Raw genomic sequence first — 22,248 nt, 5'->3', positions numbered from 1 at the left:
AATTGATTAAATATATTTTCTCTCACACATCTACACACAATACCCCATAATGACAAGGTGAATCTTTTAATTTTTTTTTGCAAATGTATTGAAAATGAAATACAGAAATATTTAATTTACAGAAGTATTCACACCCCTGAGTCAATATGTTAGAATCACCTCTGGCAGAGATTACATATGTGAGTCTTTCTGCGTAAGTCTCTAAGAGATTTGCACACCTGGATTGTAAGATATTTTCACATTATTGTTTTTAAATTCTTCAAGCTCTGTCAAGTTGATTGTCGATCACTGCTAGACAGCTATTTTCAAGTCTTACCATAGATTTTCAATTTAATTCAAAACTGTAACTAGGCCACTCAGCAACATTCAGTGTCATCTTGATAAGCAACTCCATTGGATGTGGCCTTGTGTTTTAGTTTATTGTCCTGCTGAAAGGTGACTTTCTCTCACAGTGTCTGTTGGAAGCAAACTGAACCATGTTTTGGATTTTGCCCGTGCTTTTAGCTCTATTCCGTTCCTTTTTATTCTAATAAAACTCCATAGTCCTTTTGCCGATGCCAAGCAAACCCATAACAGGATGCAGCCACCACCATGCTTGAAAATAGGAGGAGAGGTACTCAGTTATGTGTTGTGTTAGATTTGCCCCAAACATAACACTTTTGGATTCAGGACATGAAGTTCAGTTCTTTGACACATTTCTCCAGTTTTGGAATATGTTTTATTCTGTACAGGCTTCCTTCTTTTCACTCTGTCATTTAGGTTAGTATTGTGGAGTAACTACGGTGTTGTTGATCCATCCTCAGTTTTCTCCTATCACAGCCATTAAACTATAACTGTTTTAAAGTCACCATTGGCCTCGTGGTGAAATCCCTGAGCGGTTTCCTTCCTCTCTGGCAACTGAGTTAGGAAGGATACCTTTACTTTGTAGTGACAGGTTTTATTGATTCACCATCAAAAGTGTAATTAATAACTTCACCATGCTCAAAGGGGTATTCAAAATCTTCTTTTTTATTTTTACCCATCTACCAATAGGTGCCTTTCTTATCAAGGCATTGGAAAAAGCTCCCGGGTCTTTGTTTGAAATTCACTGCTCGACTGAGGGACCTTACAGATAATTGTATGTGTGGGGGATAGACATGAGGTTGTCATTCAAAAATCATGTTAAACACAATTATTGCACACAGTCATGCAGCTTATTAAGCACATTTTTAGTACTGAATTTATTTAGGCTTGCCGTAACAAAGACTCAAGACACTTCAGCTTTCATTTGAATTCTTTTGTAAAAATTCATAAAAACATAATTCTACATTGACATTGTGGGGTAATTGTGTGTAGGCCAGCGACACAAAATCTACATTTAATCCATTTTAAATTCAGGCTTCAACAACAAAATGTGGAAAAAGTCAATGGTTGTGAATGCTTCCTAAAGGCACTGTAGCTAAAGACAACAGTGTGAGGTATCATACTCTGACCCTATTCATCAATTTGTTCTTTGATTCGCATGGATCCTTGTGACCACAACATTGTTGTTCTAGTAGATATGTAGTTGAAATATCATATTAGGATCATAGCAACACAGATTTCATATTTGACATGAAAGTATGATGTAGGGTTTGACATAATCTCATACAAGGATGGAATAAAGAGTCACTGAAAAGTGGGAGAACTCATCACATTTCTTCTTCGCATTGCCTGAATTCAACAAAGGGATTGCTGATTGGAAATGAGCGACTCCAAGACTTTGGCTGGTACTTTCACGGTTTCATCTTAGAAGCCGCGACATCAAAGAGCTATATTTCCAGGATGGAACAAGACAATGTCCTGTGAGTTGCTCCTGACACATCCGAGAGAGAGAAATGGTAGGCAACAGCCTCAAGTGATGCCGGAGAGTCACGTCATGTCACATCTGCATGGTGTACACTTGTGGAATTACACCGAGACTCTTCGTCGACACAGTAGGACAGGTAACGCTTCACATGCAGTTCTCCTTCCATTGTGCATCTTTCGATAGACAGAATTACGATCACTCAGAATGACATATCTGCTAAGAAAGTAGGCCTAACGTGTAGAAATACATCATTCGGCCTACACACATGTTACACTCCACTCCATGTATAACTATGTTGTAGTATAGTAGGTATTTACACAATTATTACCAAATAAATTGAAATGATATGTGATGTTTGGGCAGCTTTCTAATAAGAACCTAGGTTATAGTGACCTAGTGACCTAGGTTATAGTGACCTAGGCTATAGTGACCTAGGTTATAATGGTATGGAACATAAAGTCTAACCTTATAAAGTACACTGTATATGAACATGATGTCGCCATTCGCTCCTCCTGGAATTCCCCTGTGGTTTCCCAGGTGGCAATCTGAGGCGATAACATTGGTTGACAGCCAGATAACTTTTCAGCCTTATCATCGATGGTGTCACACAGATAAGACAAATCCAATGTGGCATTGAACCAATATGGCTGCGGACACATTGTCTCAGCCCACGACTGCTGATGTCCTTCAAACGCAACTGGGGCAATCCGTATAGAAAGAGGCGCAAAAGCAAACAAACAAACAAGCTGTGTTTGAGAGCTATGCAAACACGGCTATGAATTATGACATGTTTTGACTGGCTAGAGACAATACTGATTCAGTAGTTCTCCATTGTTCAGTAACAGTCTTCGTGTCTCATCATTCCGTAGCGTCACCACTGTGCCAGACTCCCATACACATTCACTCACTCACGTGTATCAGGTCAGAGTTCAGAGGATATCAGAAACTGAGGTTTCTGCCACTGTTTCAATAGGAATCTCTCAATGTACAGTAAAGACTGAAAAACAGTGGTAAACACTTGACACCGTACTTTACATTGCCCTCAGTTACTCTATAACCACTACGGTAACCTCTGATCTGTAGCTTCTCAGCATTACACACACGGTAACGGAAGAGAAGTAACAGGCAACAAGACTTGACAACTTGACATTTGATTTGGTGACCGACCCGATTCTGTTACTACCAGCATCGTTTCCATGTAGTTATGTGAAAAAAAGCATGTTGCAACTAATAAGCATGCATATATCTATATCCTGCAAGTGTCACCAAACCCCCACCTCAACCACACAAATTGACTGTGTTGGAATTGTACTGTAGATTCCTCACATTTAGCCTTTCTCAACATATCGAGTTGAAAACTTCAACAGCCTACAGCTGAGTGCATTATGACCACATGAAATATGTCTGACTTTACCATAACCCACCTGGAGGGGCCTATAGAAAAGGGGGGTTGTGGGAGGGGGATTTGGGGAGGGTCATATCCTGTGGTCTAGAACATGGGCGGAGAACCGTGCTGCTGGTGAGCCAGGATAGTCCCCTCCGTCAGCACCTCATTCAGAACCTGAGCAGCCATACAAGATGACCTCATCCAAACTAAGGCTTCCGTATGGCCATCCACATCATCTGAGGGAGAAAACTAACCAATCAAGGTTGTTTTTGTGTCATACTTTGACGTGATTGTGGAACACACAAAAGACAATGGAGAGTTTCAAACAAGAATCTGTGACACTTGAGAATGTCACTATATACCAACCCTTTTTTCTCTCCTCTAGTCTTGTTTTTTTCCTGGTTCCTGGTGGTTCTACATTCTACATTGTGGCAGTGTTAACGTAATAGGCTGCATACTCAGCAGTCGAGAGGGAAATCTCCTCATCCAGTTGCTTATCACATTCCACGCTTTTCGGGAAAGACAGGGCCTGCTTCCAGGAATGCTGTAATGGGCCCGGAGGGTCATGTGACTGTCTAAAAGCCCAGAGTGGTTCTCAGACCGCCCTCTGTATAACGGAAGGATCTGATAACACAGCGCTTAGGGAATAGGTCGGCGACAAGCTGCACACTTCAGCAGTATGGCCATTCGGTATAGGGGCATTGTTTATCAAAATCAGTAGGTCTAGGTGTCATGATATGGCCCATACACTGTCAGAAAGTAGAAGGACTCACACTCACAGAAGCTGACAGGCTCTTTGAGGAGTGCGTCTCACACAAAGTGGGTTTAGTCAAATGACGGAGCTCTAGCCAGGTCAAAGGTCATGGGGTCCTTATCGAATCAAACTGTTAATATTTACGATGAAGAGAAGATGGCATAGCAGGTTATTGCACTGAAGACACTGACTTGCAATAAAGCAGTAGATCAACAAATATTTTTTACCTGATATTGCACAAATTAAATCTGCTAATTTGACACATATCTGTTTGTTATATTCAATATTAAAATTTGGAAAATATAGAACTAAATATATAAATGGTATTTTCAGAGCCATATACACTGAGTGTACAAACATAAGGAACACCTTCTCTTTCCATGACATACACTGACCAGGTGACAGCTATGATTCCTTATTGACGTCACTTGATAAATCCACATCAAATCAGTGTAGATGAAGGGGAGGAGACAGGTTAAAGAAGGATTTTTAAGCCTTGAGACAACTGAGACATGGATTGTGTATGTGATGTGTGCTATTCAGAGCGTGAAGCGGCAAGACAAACTATTGAAGTGCCTTTGAACTGGGTATGGTAGTTGGTTCCTTGGCGCACCGGTTTGAGTTTGTCAAGAACTGCAACACTGCTGGGTTTTTCAAGCTCGATAGTTTCCCGTGTGTATCAAGAACAGTCCACCACTCAAAGGACATCCAATGTGGGAAGCATTGGAGTCAACATGGGCCAGGATCCCTGTGGAACAATTTCGAACGCCTTGTAGAGTCCATGCTCTGAAAAATTGAGGCTTGTTCTGAGGGCAAAAGGGGTTGCAACTCAATATTATAGGAAGGTGATAATAATGTTTTGTACACTCAGTGTATAGCGATGTACTCTATGTAGCGTTGGTTATACTGTATTAAGACATCACAATATTCAAATGTGTTTTATCACCTGTTGATGGACGTCATTTTCTCCCCTGAGATACTGCAACACCCATCACAATGGTGTTGCCACCGAGCACTGTACAAATTGTTACATTGAGTGGCTGGATAGACAATAACTGTGGTGACAGCAGTTGACTAATCATCCCTGAGAAATACCTTACTCTGAAGTATTGACACACAGCGTGACAGGTACCATTATGAAATGAAAAACTAGCTGTCAAAACGGAATTCATCCTCGCGTTGTGAAGAATAAAAATAGCTTCAATGTCTTACCATCTGGTGTAACTACAGTAAATCAAGTCAACATAAGCCACAGTCAATTGATACAAAGGCCGGAATAACTATGTTTGTTGTTATGTCTATCTTTTTTAAAGACATAATGAAGGACAAAGAACAAAATAAGATAAATATCTATCTGAAGGGTAAGTTAAGACGAGTGTGTGGAGGGAAATAATGTATGGGAAATACAAGAAAGCCCTTTCCTACAATAAAACAATTTTAAGAGGACATTAGGAAATACTGGTAATGTGATGTCATAGAACAGTGGCAGCCGCTGGTTGGCTGAAAACCCGGTGAGCAGGGTGGTTGGAGTTGTCAACAAAGTAGCATGACAGAAATATGATGCCATATTTTCAAACTACCGGTAGTTTCTTTGAGAAGATATATAAAGCGATCTGTGCATTTCAACAACAGCATAAATACACCTATTTAACTTTTGCATGTAAAAAAAAATGAATGACCACTGCTGCACATGCGGACACTGTTTTGAACAGATTAGATTATACTATTCAGAATGAGCGGCCAGCTCATGAACTAAGGAGTACACAATGGAGTACTCAACAAGCATGCAGATGCAATAAGTGAAAACACAATATCCCTAACTGGGGATAGCTAGCTGACATAATGTCATAAAGCATGATGTGCTAGCCAGTTAACTTCCACTCTGAAAAAACGTCATATTTTTGAGTAACTGAAATATTACTTTAGAAAGACACGAAATTGGCATGGGAGCTCACTAGCTAGCAAAGCTACTAAATAGCTAGCTGCTTATCAAAGGTCAACTGGTTAATTTGACAAAAGAAATGACTGAACTATTTCTCAATGTTTCTCAAAATGACTGGAGCTGGCTAATTCATTTGATCGTCCTTTGCGCTACACCCCCGGTTTTATGCTGTTATCGTTGACACAACATGTCGATCTCTCACCCACAGTAGAACCTGATGAACAATCAAATTGGCCAGCCACCGTCATGGCTTTTTTGTCCTCCCAGACCTGCGATGAGAAAGTTCTAGCTAGTGTATCCCTCTGTCCTTTGACTCTTGTCGGTTGTAGTTGTCCGGTTTATCAGGTCCCAGGCTCCTGTGACTGTTATGATTATTTATTTACAAGTTAATTACAGTTGGCTTTTTGGTTTAGCGACATCTGTACCTGATAGAGCAGATCTAGTCTCACATGCACATTTGGTGCAAGAGGCTTATTGGGAAGGAGAGCAGACCCAGACGTTCTGACGGGAGTCACATTTGAGCGACCCAGGACAGTCCAATTACTTTGCGCTGTCACAATTTGTGCTAGAAAAATCTGTAATTTTCAGTTCCCCCTCATAGCAAATAGCTGGCAACACAATCCAAGCAATGTTTGCATGGCCTATGCACCTGCGGAGCTGCTGGCAGTCACTGAGGGGCAGAGTAGTAAGTAACTGAACAGCTTGTTTTGAACAAACAGGTAAATATACACATTTACCACACGTCAATGAGAATTTAAAACATACGTCAATGAATTACGTAATATACAGTACCAGCCAAAAGTTTGGACACACCTACTCATTCAAGGATTTTACTTTCATTTGACTATGTTCTACATTGTAGAATAGTGAAGACATCAAAACTGTGAAATAACACATATGGTGTCATGTAGTTGGCACAAAAGTGTTAAAGAAAATCAAAATATATTTTATATTTGAGATTCTTCAAAGTAGCCATCCTTTGCGTTGATGACATTCGACACAACAGTCGTCCTTTGGTCTGATGAGTCCAAATGTGAGATTTTTGGTTCCAACCGCCGTGTCTTTCTGAGACGCAGAGTAGGTGAACAGGTGACCTCCACATGTGTGGTTCACCAAACCTCAACCCACATTCCTCCAACATTTTCATCAATCAACCACAGCTTGTTACGGTAAATTAATAGTATAATGGCGCCTTCAGAAAGTATTCATACCCCTTGACTTATTCCACATTTTGTTGTGATACAGCCTGATTTCAAAAAGGATTCAATAAAAACAAATCTCAGCCATCTACACACACAATACCCCATAATGACAAAGTGAAAACGTTTTTAGAAATTGTAGCAAATGTATTGAAAATAAAATACAGAAATATCTCATTTACATAAGTATTCACACCCCTGAGTCAATACTTTGTAGAGACCCGTTTGGTGGCGGTTACAGCTTTGAGTCTTCTTGGGTATATCTGTATCAGCTTTGAGTCTTCTTGGGTATGTCTGCATCAGCTTTGAGTCTTCTTGGGTATGTCTGTATCAGCTTTGAGTCTTCTTGGGTATGTCTGCATCAGCTTTGAGTCTTCTTGGGTATGTCTGCATCAGCTTTGCGTCTTCTTGGGTATATCTGTATCAGCTTTGAGTCTTCTTGGGTATGTCTGCATCAGCTTTGAGTCTTCTTGGGTATGTCTGCATCAGCTTCGAGTCTTCTTGGGTATATCTGCATCAGCTTTGAGTCTTCTTGGGTATGTCTGCATCAGCTTTGAGTCTTCTTGGGTATGTCTGCATCAGCTTTGAGTCTTCTTGGGTATGTCTGTATCAGCTTTGAGTCTTCAGTATGTCTGCTTTGAGTCTTCTTGGGTATGTCTGCATCAGCTTTTGGGAGTCTTCTTGGGTATGTCTGCATCAGCTTTGAGTCTTCTTGGGTATGTCTGCATCAGCTTCGAGTCTTCTTGGGTATGTCTGCATCAGCTTCGAGTCTTCTTGGGTATGTCTGCATCAGCTTCGAGTCTTCTTGGGTATGTCTGCATCAGCTTCGAGTCTTCTTGGGTATGTCTGCATCAGCTTCGAGTCTTCTTGGGTATGTCTGCATCATCTTCGAGTCTTCTTGGGTATGTCTGCATCATCTTCGAGTCTTCTTGGGTATGTCTGCATCATCTTCGAGTCTTCTTGGGTATGTCTGCATCAGCTTCGAGTCTTCTTGGGTATGTCTGCATCAGCTTCGAGTCTTCTTGGGTATGTCTGCATCAGCTTTGAGTCTTCTTGGGTATGTCTGTATCAGCTTTGCACATCTGGATTTGTGGATTTTCTCCCATTCTTCCTCGCAGATTTTCTCAAGTGCCGTTAAGTTAGACAGGGAGCAGCGGTGAACGGCAGTCTTCAAGTCTTTCCACGGATTTTCAAATCAGATTCATGTCCAGGCTTTGGCTGGGCCGCTCAGGGACTTGCACATTCTTGTTCTGAAGCCATTCCAAATCAAATCAAAGTTGATTTTTCATGTGTGCCGAATACAACAGGTGTAGTAGACCTTACAGTGAAATGCTTACTTACAGGCTCTAACCAACAGTGCAAAAAGGTATCAGGTGAACAAAAAGGTAAGTAAAGAAATAAAAAAAGATATATAAAAAGACAGTGATGCTTTGGCTGTATGCTTGGGGTCATTGCCCTGTTAGAACATAACAATTCCCCCCAATCTAAGGTCTTGGCACTCTGAAGCAAGTTCTCAAACATTGGCCTGTATTTAGCTCCATTCATTGTTCCCTCTATCCTTACCAGTCACTGCAGCTGAAAAGTATCCCCCATAGCATGATGCTGCCACCACCATGCTTAACAGTGGGGATGGTGTTAGACGGGTAATGAGCTGTGCCTGGGCCCATAAAGCCCAGATTGGGGAAGTGCTGGAGAGATTGTTGTCTTGGCAGGTTCTCCTATCTCAGCCAAGGAACTCTGTAGTTCTGTCAAAGTGGTTATTGGGTTCTATGTTACCTCCCTGACCAAGGTCGTTTGTGCACTGTTCTTTAGTTTGGTTGGACGGCTAGCTCTAGGCAGAGTCTGGGTAGTTCCATATTTTTTTCCTCTTCAAAAAGGATGGAGACCACTGTGCTCTTGGAAACTTTCAACACTCTCGAAATGGTTTAATACCCGTCCACAGATACATGCCTCATCACAATTATATCTCGTAGATATACGCACAGTTCCTTGGACTTTGTGAGTTAGTTTCTGCTCTGACATGCTCTGTCAACTGTGGGACCTTACATAGACAGGTGTGTTTCTTTCGAAATCATTTCCAAACAATTTTATTGGAAACAGACGGACTCCAAGCAAGTTGTAGTGACGTCTCAAGGATGATCAAAGGAAATTGGATGCACTTGAGCTTCATTTGGAGTTTCATAGCAAAGGGATGTGAATACTTATGTAAATGAGATATTTCTGTGTTTCATTTTCACTTTGTCATTATGAGGTATTGTGAGAAAAAAAACCTTTTTATTTATTTTGAATTGAGGCTGTAACACAATAAAATGTGGAAAAGATCAAGGGGTATGAATACTTTTTGAAGGCACTGTAAATTCATTTGGCAAATTAGATAAGTGTTATATTAGTGATTTGGTATATTGAGCTTAAAGCAACTGGTCCATATCACCAGAATACTACTAGACTAACTTATGCATGCGACACAAACAAAAGAAGAATTTCTATCATTCTGAATACCAAAACACATAGCACCATACTTGAAAAACATTGAACAACACTATTTTCACATACTCAAAGCTGGTGAGACGAAATGCAAAAAGCCAAAGCTATTTGTGTACAGTACAACAGAGTGAGTTGACGTCCCTGAGAGAACACATCAAATACACGTTCTTTGCTTGGATAGAGCTGAAGGACAGTAGCTTTGCATGTAGGTAAATATTGTTGTTCGTATCTGGAGGCGGCAGGACATGTCTGAAAACAAGGGTCCATAAGGGTTCGGGGATGGTGGCATCTCCACGCTCAGCCAGCTGAAACGAAAACAGCAGGGTATACTGACGTAAATCGCTTAGTGCCATTTGCATCATCATTTGCAAAAACACTTCTGCAGGGTCATTTGGACTGTGTCTCAAATGACACTCAATTCCCTATATTGTGCATTATGGGATCCTAATGGACCCTGGTCAAAAGTAGTGGACTAAATAGGGATATAGGGTATAGGGTGCCATTTGGGATACAGCCTTGGTCAGTGCCAGATTGCGGCACCGGGGCACTTGCGGATAGGAGATGATGCCACTGCCAGTCTGTAGAGTCAGAGTCTGGCTGAAGTGACATTGCTAACAAAACAAGGCTTGTAAGATTGTGATGTGATGATTATGATTTTAGCCGCCCATCTGCATCTGTATGATTCTAGTCAGCTAACAAAACAACAGGACACAGCTTGCTTTGGGGATCAGACAAGTATCCACCAACAGCATAGAAGGCCACATTCAGATCTAGAATGTAGACTGCAAATAATCCAAGTGGTGTTCCAAACCTCCTCAGATATATTTGCCCCCCTTTCGACTCCCCTCCTCATCATAAGGACTCACGCGAGCCACAACACCAATGTAACAAACCCAGGTTTCCTGTGTGCAACCAAACAGTGTTAACCTGCTAAGCTGAAGCTCAGGGAGCCAACATACGTACATTGGAAGTCTGCAGTTTACATACGCCATAGCAAAATATATTTAAACTCAGTTTTTCACAATTCCTGACATTTAATCCAAGTAAACATTCCCTGTCTGAGGTCAGTTAGGATCACCACTTTATTTTAAGAATGTGAAATGCCAGAATAATAGTAGAGAGAATGATTTATTTCAGCTGTTATTGCTTTCATCACATTCCCAGTGGGTCAGAAATTTACATACACTCAATTAGCATTTGGTAGCATTGCCTTTAAAATGTTTAACTTGGGTAGCCTTCCACAAGCTTCCCACAAAGTTGATAGAGCTGGTGTAACTGAGTCAGATTTGGAGGCCTCCTTGCTCGCACACGCTTTTTCAGTTCTGCCCACAAATTTTCTATGGGATTGAGGTCAGGGCTCTGTGATGGCCACTCCAATACCTTGACTTTGTTGTCCTTAAGCCATTTTGCCACAACTTTGGAAGTATGCTTGGGGTCATTGTTCATTTGGAAGACCCATTTGCGACCAAGCTTTAACTGATGTCTTGAGATGTTGCTTCAATAAATCCACATAATTTTCCATCCTCATGATGCCATCTATTTTGTGAACTGCACCAATCCCTCCTACAGCAATGCACCCCCACAACATGATGCTGCCACCCCCGTGCTTCACGGTTGGGATAGTGTTCGTGTTCGTTGGCTTGCAAAAATGAACCAGACTTGTGGAAGACCACAATTTTTTTCGGAGGTCTTGGCTGATTTCTTTTGATTTTCCCATGTTGTCAAGCAGAGGCACTAAGTTTGAAGGTAGGCCTTCAAATACACCCACAGGTACACCTCCATTTGACTCAAATGATGTCAGTTAGCCTATGAGAAGATTCTAAAGCCATGACATCAATTTCTGGAATTTTCCAAGCTGTTTAAAGGCACACTCATTTCAGTGTATGTAAATTCTGACCCCTTGGAATTGTGATACAGTGAATTATAAGTGAAATAATCTGTCTGTAAAGAATTGTTGGGAAAATTACTTGTGTCATTGTCACGGTCGTCCTCCTCTTCATCTGAAGAGGAGAGGCGAGAAGGATCGGAGGACCAAAATGCGGCGTGGTATGTGTTCATCATTAATTTTAATAAAGAAAACACTGAACACTGAAACACTATACAAAAACAATAACCGAAATAACAACCGTGACGCTAATGAGAACTGTACTGAAACAAGCAATCAACATAGACAATCACCCACAAACAAACAGTGCAACCCAGGCTACCTAAGTATGATTCTCAATCAGAGACAACTAATGACACCTGCCTCTGATTGAGAACCATACTAGGCCGAAACATAGAAATCCCCAAATCATAGAAAATCAAACATAGACTGCCCACCCCAACTCACGCCCTGACCATACTAAATAATGAATACAAAACAAAGGAAATAAAGGTCAGAACGTGACAGTCATGCACAAAGTAGATGTCCTAACCGACTTGCCAAAACTATAGTTTGTTAACAAGAAATTTGTGGAGTGGTTGAAATATGAGTTTTAATAACTCCAACCTAAGTGTATGTATACTTCCGACTTCCACTGTACGTCTTTACAGGTCTCAAGCAAAGTTACTTATCATGTGAGCATGGTGAACGAGACATAATGGCCTGGGAAAATTAAGAGGTATTAGTGCTATGCTTCAGCGGCAATAGAAAGTCTTATAGGAATTCCTGACTCATTCTCAAAGATCCCTCTTTACACTTAGATCTGAAGTGTTCCTTATCTAGAGTCAGCCCTGGGGGTGGGGGGAGTTGGGGAGTTGGGGGGGGTTGGCAAGAGAAAATCATGTTGAAAACACAACATAAAGAGATTTACACAACTTTCTCCACTTTCTAGTATTGCGCCTTTTTTAAAAATTCACTGGGCTATCAATAAAAGTATATTCACGTTGTAGCCACATTTATTGTTTCTTGCTATTATCCTCCCTTATAAACTACTAATGTAGCCAGCCTACTATTGTCATGATAGTGTTATTATGATTACATGTGAAATCAAATAGATTCTAATGTTATCGTTTCGAGTGGTACTACAAAGATATCTGTTGAGGAGCATAAAAGTTAAGACAAGCTGGAATGGGACTCTGAAAAAACATCGCCAAGAAGAAATCGAACTCCCTGTTGTTACGTCGTCGTACCGCTAGGTGGGTCCTACCAGTGTCATTACCATTTGCTTGTATGGCCGTATCTGTTCTGTTTGTTAGCAGTTTTCTGTAAAGGGGATTACACGCTGGGAAGTGTTGAAAAGGGGGCAATGATCAGAGCGTTCGATTCTAATCCCTGTTCACATTTGCATTTGAATTCATCTTTAGATGGATCAAGATTTCCTTCTCCATGACCTTTTGTTAACCTTGCAGCTAACTGGTGATTTTACCACAACAGCAGAAATGTAGCCTGTTTCCTCAATGGCCTGGAAGACATTACCGTGTAAATGACAAATTGTGTTAAGGTAAATTATATGTTTATTATAAACTCACAAACGTGGATATATTGGACAGCATATTAGCTATTAAAAATAGTGTTTCAATGATCCAGCAAAGTATTTTCATAAATAAAACGAATACAAACGATCGAAGGCATTCGTAGCCTACGCATAGTCAGATGCGGCCGTGCGTAAAGTCCATCCAATAGGAAAATTGTCCATTCAATGGGAAAATAACAATTTCCATAGTTAATTAATATTTAAAAGACGTTTCATATAGCTATTTAGTTTTATTTGGAGCGTAGCCTATTACACAATGTGTAATGGTTTTTCTAATTGATTGTTGTTTTGTATGTTAACAATTGTTAGTGTTTATTGAAAATTACCATGTAAGAAACAGGTCTACTATAACCACAAACAAACACAGCCTAATGTGGGCAATTTCGTTTACACCTAGCTTTTAAATCGTTTGCAGGCTGCTCATTGGTAGATTAAATAGCGTTTGGACATTTTTACCTTTTCATTGTCAGTTTGAATAACTTTGCCAAAGAAGTTCGAATACAAAAATAAGTCATGTTTTATATGAAAGTGAAGGATAGACATGTATGGATTTGATTGACTTTAATGCATAGCTAGTTTAAAATGTGTTTTATTTCATAACATATTATTTTAAATTAAAAAGACAACATCACAGGTTAGAGTTGACGTCTAACACAGTCGATGACGAATATAATGTAATCTCGCCTATGTTTTGCATTGAATAAAGAAAGAAATTGTGAGTTACAAAAACATAGCTATTTAGAATAAGAACAGCCTTTTTAAGAGTATATAAAAGTATTAAGCTCTAGTGTAAAACTGAAACTGAAACAAGAAAGCAAATGCAAGTGCATGATTTTTTTATTGTTGTTATTGAGGCGTTACAACGCTCCTCAACTAATGATATGGGTCACTCGTCAGGGGCAGTGTGTTGAGTGTGTGCGTGAGGGGATGGTGGGGGTGAGCAGGTTGAGATGAGATTTTCTCCTGAGAAATACCAGGCCTGGTTGACTTACTTGCAATCAATGTTTTCTGAAGAAACACGCTGAGGTTAACCAAAAATACTGATTTTTTTTTCCCGATAGAGTCAATGACAAAATGATTGTAACTGAGTAGACTACTAAACCTATAAAGATAGACTATATAACCCATTAATAATAGTTAGAAAAATATGACTACTTTTGCAGTGAGGCATCATATCGAATGGCACTCTAAAGGTTGGCTCTACTAAACCGATAAGTACATTTGAGGGGTGGTGGCTAAAAGGCTAGAATACTCATAAGAGAGAAAAGACATCACCAAGGTAAACAACAAGCTACTTGGTTTGAACTTTTGGCCACGCAACGCAACCGTCCGGTTCTCGTGGATGCGAGCCCAACAGTAAACATCCTGACAAGTAACAAATGACTGTGGGCGTGGTATTGTTAGTCCCTCTTGTCCACCGTGTATCAACGAGCAAATATATTGGAGATTCTTCATTCTCCCTCTGAGCGTGGGCTGCTTCATGAACAGACTGACTTTCTTACCTATTGTCACCACAATTAATAATTAGCCTTCGCCATTTCCTCTTTTTTTCTCTCCCCCACCTACTCCACCTACGCTTGTTGACGACTGGTCTAGACAACTCATTCACTACACTTATTGATGGGGTCCTGGTTGTTATGGAATGTGGATGAAAAAAAAAATCACATGTCAACATAAGTATTATGTTCTTATTATGCTCAGTAATGCATATTCTGCCTTTCTTAAATTGCAACGTCATGTTAGTTCAGAATATAGAACAGAAAGTTCCATTCAACACTTCTGAAACTGTACATACAAAGGACTCTCCGTATCAGTGAGAGAAATCCTGACTTCTTTCTGCTGGCCCGGGGTTACCAGAAGGCTTGCTGTCGGCCTAACCTCGTTTCTGTAATAGATCAGCTCATTGATTCAATTAGATAGGCCAATGCAGGCTCGGGACCGAACTGAAAACGATGGCGTCACTTGCAATTCGAGTGTTAAACAGATTTCAACCCAAAAACAGATATTGGGTTCTGTGGTGAGCCCTTTTCGCTTGGGTCAGAAATATCTAATGATATTACGCAGTCCTCTTTGTGTAACGCGGACCACGGAAAACAGTGGATTTTTATGTATTTCGTTTTAGCAATAAGCAAAGTGCATCCACCTCTCACCATAGCCCAATCCTACTTTGTATAAGGGGGGGGAGAAACGAATTTCCAACTCTTTCTTTATTTCTCTGCCGGTTCGGGAGAGGTTTCTTCAGAGGGGTTTGACATATACGTGCTGTTATCAGATTGATGGGCCGGTTTGATTGAAGTGGCTTTGTCATGCAAATGTCAGCTACGTGATCGATGATCGCAGTGCGCTGACAAACTTCTGGAGGTCCCCCTCACCATTGGCGCCGTGACGGCACACGTGACCAGCAGCTGAGGTTAAAAAAGTGTTATAGGGAATCCCAGGGTGACTACTCAGGGAGGTGAGCGCTTCTTTTTTTCCCCCTCTTCCACATGACATACCGAGAGGTTGCAGGGTAGGAGGAATCCCCCGAAACGCAGGTTGACCCTCCGTCATCAATTTGCACATGGAGAATTCTAGAATGAACTCTTTCTTAGAGTACTCAATTTGTAACCGTGGGACGAACGCCTACTCACCCAAGTCCGGATACCACCACTTGGACCAAGACTTCCAGGCCCCTTTTCACTCGGGCTCCGGCACAACAAGTGACAGCTATAACGGTGATGGACGGCTTTACATGGGGGGCAGCGCACAGGCGGTTGTGGCTCAACATCAGCACCAGAGCAGTAGCTACGCGCATCATCATCAGCCCCAGCCGCATCATGCCAGCATGGTCCTTCCATATGGCAGTACAGGCACTGCGGGATATGGGGCGCAGGCGTGCGCAAACCCGGACTATGGACACCCACAGTACTTTATCAACGAGCAGGAAGGGATGTACTATCAATCATCGGGCCTTTCCGCCTCCAATGTAGGCCCCAACTACGGCTCTCTGGCCGGGGCATACTGCGGGGCGCAGGGGGCTGTCCCCGCGGCACAGTACCAGCACCACGGCTGCGAGGGCCAGGACCACCAGCGGGGTTATTTGCAGAGCACCTATGTTGACATTTCGGCCTCACAGGAGAGGGAGAAGGACGCAGAGCAAACACCACAAGGAAAGACTTTCGACTGGATGAAAGTCAAGAGGAACCCCCCTAAAACAGGTGAGATGGAAGAGTCCAAAAAAACAATCACACTGACCCATGCACGAAATCGAAAGGTTCTTGTCAGATAATGTAATTCAAAGTTCATTACAAGTCAACCAGGTGACCCAAACATGTCGACCCACCGCTCGGGTAGGCTATTGGGTGTGATATGCAAATGCACATGCACTCTCCAGCCCATAATGGATATACATGACTGGGGATAGTGTTGCCTCACTCCACTATCGCTGATCCACAACATATGGGGATTTCTCAGCACCATTCCGGGTCATAGTGGTATCTCTGACCAGACATACCTCTGGTAGATTTGCCTGATGTGTTATTTTCTCCCCGTCTACTCAGCCCGTGCACTAATGCATCGAGCAGACGTGCTTTCTTACGCCCTAGGAAGTGCCCCAACTCTGTTGTCTTTAACTTATCCCAGTTCTCGTTTTTGTTGGTCTCCATTGTATTCCCCAGCCTTTCCTTCCTCGCCATGCTTGGCCCGTCTGAACTGAGTTTAACGACCCACGTTTCAACCTCACTCAGTAGGCCTACTGCTGTGGTCAAAGATCGTAAAATGTTACGGTCGGAATATGAAATTACACGTATCATATGCGTTTATATCTCCCCAAACGTGGAGCAGCTTTATTTAATTGTTCAGGAGTGAGTAATGGGAAAAGAAGGAGGAGGTTGAGTCTGTGAACTTGCCTATATACAGTAGTCAACCGTTTGGGACGTGAAATGGTTGGGTGCGTAATTGATGACCCCTTTAGTATGACATTATTCAATCTTCATTCCAAATAAATATTTGAATCATTAAGAATGATTTATGCGGTAGTGATGTCAAGTCACTTTTTTCCCTTTAGGAGCTTAAAAATAGAACGATGGATTTGTGAATTTAATATGACTTCGCATACGGGACAATTTTCCTATTTTACACATACAATTTTCATATTTTAGGCATCCAATCTATTCCACATTCTAATGCGTTTCTCCCCCTCTTTCTCTCCCAGCTAAAGTGGCTGACTATGGAATGGGACCTCAGAACACCATCCGCACCAACTTTACAACCAAACAGTTGACCGAGCTCGAGAAGGAGTTCCACTTCAGCAAGTACTTGACGCGGGCCAGGCGCGTGGAAATCGCCGCCACCCTCGAGCTCAACGAAACCCAGGTGAAAATCTGGTTCCAGAACCGCAGGATGAAACAGAAGAAGCGCGAGAAAGAGGGCCTGGCCCCGGCCTCTAGCACGGGTTCCTCCAAAGACCTGGAAGACAACTCGGACCATTCCAGCTCCATGTCTCCCAGCTCGGAGACCTAATGGACCAAATAAACTGCAACTTGCAGGCACTGAACTTCAAAGTGAGGAACTCGAAAGTGAAAAAAAGTTGATTGATTGATAATAAGTCAAAACATTCCTATACATGCTTGAATAGACTATTCGACTTGTTATGCTACACGTCTGTAAGAGTTTTAAAAAAATATGATTTAAACTCAAATAATTACTTCGAAACGCACATTTCGAGAGAGAAAAAAACGAGGTGACAAAAGCACAAATGTGGAGGAAGTGCGCAACATATTTCTAGAGGAGACATTTCTTTCTACCCCACAAAATCAGTTTGGATGTAAAGGGTCGTAAATCTTCATACCCACGACTATTGGAGTGATGCACTTTTTTGCATGTTTACAAATCTCAAAGCGAGCCTTAGAACAGTGTTTATACAGGGAGTCTCTTGGCAAAACATAGTATTGTTGAATTTGTTTCTATTTTGTAGTGTTTTTTGGAATGTTTTTTTTTGGTTCTTCTTATTTCTATAGTGGTTTTGACATGAAGCAACTTTACCGTCAGTAAGTAAGGTAGAAAGGGTTCATGTGTTACTGACTCTGCACTATGGAATTACAGGGTATTACTTTCCAGGGGAAGTTGTGTTCTTCACTTGGCGGATGTTCTTTAATTGAAATATAGAGTAAAATTACCAATTTAAACACGAGCTGGTGGATTACATAGTGAAATTCAGTGTCTCTATTCATGTCTGTATAGCCTATTGTTGTTGTCTAAATAGCAGACGTGAACTAAACCTATACAGGGAATGGTTCACGCAAGATGAAGTTATCCAAAATGACGAATGATGATTAGAGGGAGTATTTATATTATTAAATTGCCAGAGGATAGAACACGTTTATCATGTCATTCAACTAAAAGGAAAGTTTATTGCAACGTTTAACACCTGCCTGAGTGAAACCAACTCGACAATTTACTTTTGAATTGGGCCTTTTTGGATAAATAAGGCTGTAACCTTTCCAGTAGGGAGTCAAAGGTTTTGATAATAGGCTAGTGGTCTTGCGAAAAACAGGGTACTCTGAAGTTAGTTTTATTTACTACGGTTAGGCCTAAATTTCTATTTCAAGGCAATAGGAGTGAATTGTACTATTTGTATGTGCAGATCGACTGAGTTGTATTAGTTCATGTCTGTTTTACATGTTTTTGGAAAGGATCTCAATCAATGCTGGTTCATCTCTGTCTACCTCAAATAAAAAATATATATTACAGATTTTGTTGTTAGTTGTATTATAATTCATGGCAGATAAGTGCATTTATAATTGGTCTTAATGATTATCTTGATAGTAATATATATATATATATATATATATATATATATATATATATATATATATATATATATATATATATATATATATATATATATATATATATATTCCATGAGGCTTGAACATGGGCCTAGAGTAGCCTATTTGTTGCCATGGTCGATTCCTTTTGAATGAGTTTTGTCCCAAAATGTGTGATAGCTAGTACATCACACAAGAGACGTACAGATTCTAAAGTATTTCAAATGGTATTACTGCATACAGTAAGCCTACCCTTGGTTTGACCCCCGTGGAATTTACGAAACTAGCCCTACAAGCCCAATAGTGTTGCCCTGCACTCTGCGTGGGGTGTGGAATGCTGCGGTGCATTCCGGGTGGCACATGCTGACCTTTTCACCCAAGGACGCCTCTGGGATATCTAAACATGTAAACATTCTCTCCTCTCCCCAAGTCGCTCTCTACCTCACACTCTCCGTATAGGCTCAAATCAAACTGGTGCGAACTTTGCACTGTTTATAACGTTCTCTGATGGGTTGGAGCGGTAAACTCACGAGGAGAAGAAAAAAACGCATTCTTTAGCGTGCAGTGTTTGTTTGTCCATGTTCAGGCCTATCAAGGAGCGTCTCTCTCTCTCGGTCTCGTCTATAGCTATGACACTGCTGTCCCCATGCATGACCCTATAGCAGGTGAAGACTAAAACAGACTTCAACTGGGAATACAATAGAGTCATATACAGGTGTAGACGGCCAGCCTAGATTTACGCCACAAGCCCCCCTCAATGCTGTTCACTAAACAATCTTCTGATAAGAAGCCAGGTGTATGTGTGATAATTAGGTATACATAGAACAGAATGTATGCTATTTCAATTATTAGTACCATGCAGGTATGTCACAATATTGTGGTAATACAGACCACTATATTTGTAATAAAAAAATGTTGGAAAGTTGAATTTGTGACATTGTTTGGTTATTTTAAACACACACCATTGATCAGCAGGCACATTTAAATAGGAATGTATGGGTTCTTTTTTGACTGTGTGTGTCAAGCTCAATCATCAGCTCGTCTCTGCCACTGGGGTTTGGTGAAAGGCTGCTGTCCATCCAATCCCCCCCTCTCTCACACACACACACACACACACACACACACACACACACACACACACACACACACACACACACACACACACACACACACACACACACACACACACACACACACACACACACACACACACACACACACACCTTAAAAGGTACGGATGTAAACTGTAGTAGCCCTAAAACGAACCGCTGCAGCATCAATTCAATTCGTCCACTTAACCTATTAAAACAATGACTTAAACCTATCAACTGATAAAACACTTAAACCTATATCTAATGATGGTGGGGGGTTTATTGGACAGTTGCTGAGCTTCTTTTATGGTTGACAACCATAACAGCATGGTTATTTCTGGACATAGTGTATTTATATTATTTCTTAATTAGTTACATAAGTAATTCCTCAAACTAGGTGATATAGTAGTTTTTATAGACAATGCACCAACTATTGATTTTAATGTAAACTGTTAGAGAGGCCATAACTTTGTGTGGAGAGTCAGATCACAATAACTTACATTAAAGGGACAGACTCCATTGTAATACATGAATTATAACGCAACATGAAATCATGCATGATAGTACTGTGGATCCACACAGTGGAAATGACGTGCCCTTGTGACCATCTGTGGTGCAGTTGATGTTCTTTTCAAACCTGCTGTTTGGGCGTTTGTCCTGTGTTCCCTCTGCAGAGCTTTGATCCGGCCGCTGATCCCCGCAGTGTCGTGCACATCGTCACAAAATGACGAAGAAGCTATAGGCATACTGTGGTATACCGAGTTGTCCAAAGCTCGCGGCCCACCTATGAGTAGCTCACCAAACAATTCTGAAAGTACATTCAATTTTCAGGTGTTTCACCACAAACTGTCGTAAACAAATCTCACTGGTATCAGACACCAGTTGATGTGATAACCGTCTTGACAGAAATACTTTCCCGAAAACCTTCTCAATTATATGTTAACCCCAAAGTCGACTTACCTGTCAGAAGTATATAATTTGTGTCTATTATTTGTTATTTGCAAACTTTCCCATGAAATGAGCAGCAGCAGTACAGAACCATAGCTAGACAGGCACATTAGATGGCACATTACTCACTAGCTAGAGGCACAATTGAAAGGGCCAGATGCACAATTAAGGGGGAAATTACACCACTAATGGAAAATGTTTGTTTTTTTAAACCTTTATTTAACTAGGCAAGTCAGTTAAGAACAAATTATTTTTTACAATGACGGCCTACTGGGGAACAGTGAACTGCCTTGTTCAAGAACTGCCTTGTTCAAGGGTAGAACGAGAGCTTTTTACCTTGTCAGCTCGGGGATTCGATCCAGCAACCTTTCGGTTACTGACCGAAACCACTATGCTACTGCCGCAGTTTTCTTCCAAATGAAAAAAGGTATTCAGGTGTGATTTAAGCATTGACATGGACTCAGAACATCATGTTTCATTGTTTCTTTATGAACAATTGCAATTTTGAGAGTTGAAAAACAAAACAAATCTAAAACCAAGATAAATAAAACTCAGAAAACATAATTTATAGGGCCCCACTTAGAGTTGTTAATTAACTCTTATTTTACCAGGTATATTGACAGAACACATTGCACTACTTTATATTGTACGTCAAGGACCTGGGGAAGAGTTGCAAGGGAGAGGAGAAGAATGTGCCTTTTTGAAAGCTAGAAAAAATTAGCCATTTTTAAGTAGCTGTCATGGTAGAGAAGGTTGGAGACCCCTGGTATAGGCCCAAATCCTACAATTCCCATGAATGATGCTGGTATAAACCTTTCAGATAAACCTTAATATAATAGTAGGCCAATAGGCAAAATTATTTTTAGAACAAAGAATTGAAGACATTTCCATGTTTCACTAGGTGACCTATTTTGTTTATCTGTAAAGTGGAGCCCTGAACTATTGAACTATTAACCATTTGTTAATAGTTTTTTTTCCCGTTTCAACTCATGTCAGTCTTACATACTCTCCTCAAATTCAAATACTACATCAAAGACGAAAACAATATTTGCAGAAACCTCAGCCTCCTGAACTTGAGATGAGTTATGGAAGGAAAAATCAGAAGTCAGGGGGTAACCCGATGAGTTCACCCTGAAAGAATCTCAACTCACCCCCCTCCACCCAAAGCAAGGATCGCGAGATAGCCCGGTCTAAATTTGCCATGCAATTAGAAGGCCCAATTTAGCCTCTCTGAGCTAACAGGACGCGCCCGCGGTGGACAGGTGAGTCAAGGGGGCAGGCGTCATTTAAGGTGTTAGGGATTGAGTTCTGGAGGGTGCTGACAACATGGGGGGGGTTGAGGAAACGAGT

The 22,248-nt window shown here is 41.0% G+C and overlaps 1 protein-coding gene across 1 annotated transcript; it reads left to right on the top strand.

Annotated features, from left to right (window-relative positions):
• Window positions 1–15,329: 15,329 nt before the first annotated feature.
• LOC112225823 (homeobox protein Hox-B1-like) lies at window positions 15,330–18,746 on the top strand. The gene is made up of 2 exons (XM_024389916.2): window positions 15,330–16,249; window positions 17,245–18,746. The coding sequence occupies exons 1-2, from the start codon at window positions 15,613–15,615 to the stop codon at window positions 17,550–17,552; spliced, it is 945 nt and encodes a 314-aa protein (XP_024245684.1). The 5' UTR covers window positions 15,330–15,612; the 3' UTR covers window positions 17,553–18,746.
• The last annotated feature ends 3,502 nt before the right edge of the window (window positions 18,747–22,248 follow it).

This window comes from Oncorhynchus tshawytscha, linkage group LG27, assembly GCF_018296145.1.
Source record: "Oncorhynchus tshawytscha isolate Ot180627B linkage group LG27, Otsh_v2.0, whole genome shotgun sequence".
NCBI classification, from domain to species: Eukaryota; Metazoa; Chordata; class Actinopteri; order Salmoniformes; family Salmonidae; genus Oncorhynchus; species Oncorhynchus tshawytscha.
Note: the sequence above shows the minus strand (reverse complement) of the source record. Positions and strands in the feature narration are given on the sequence as shown.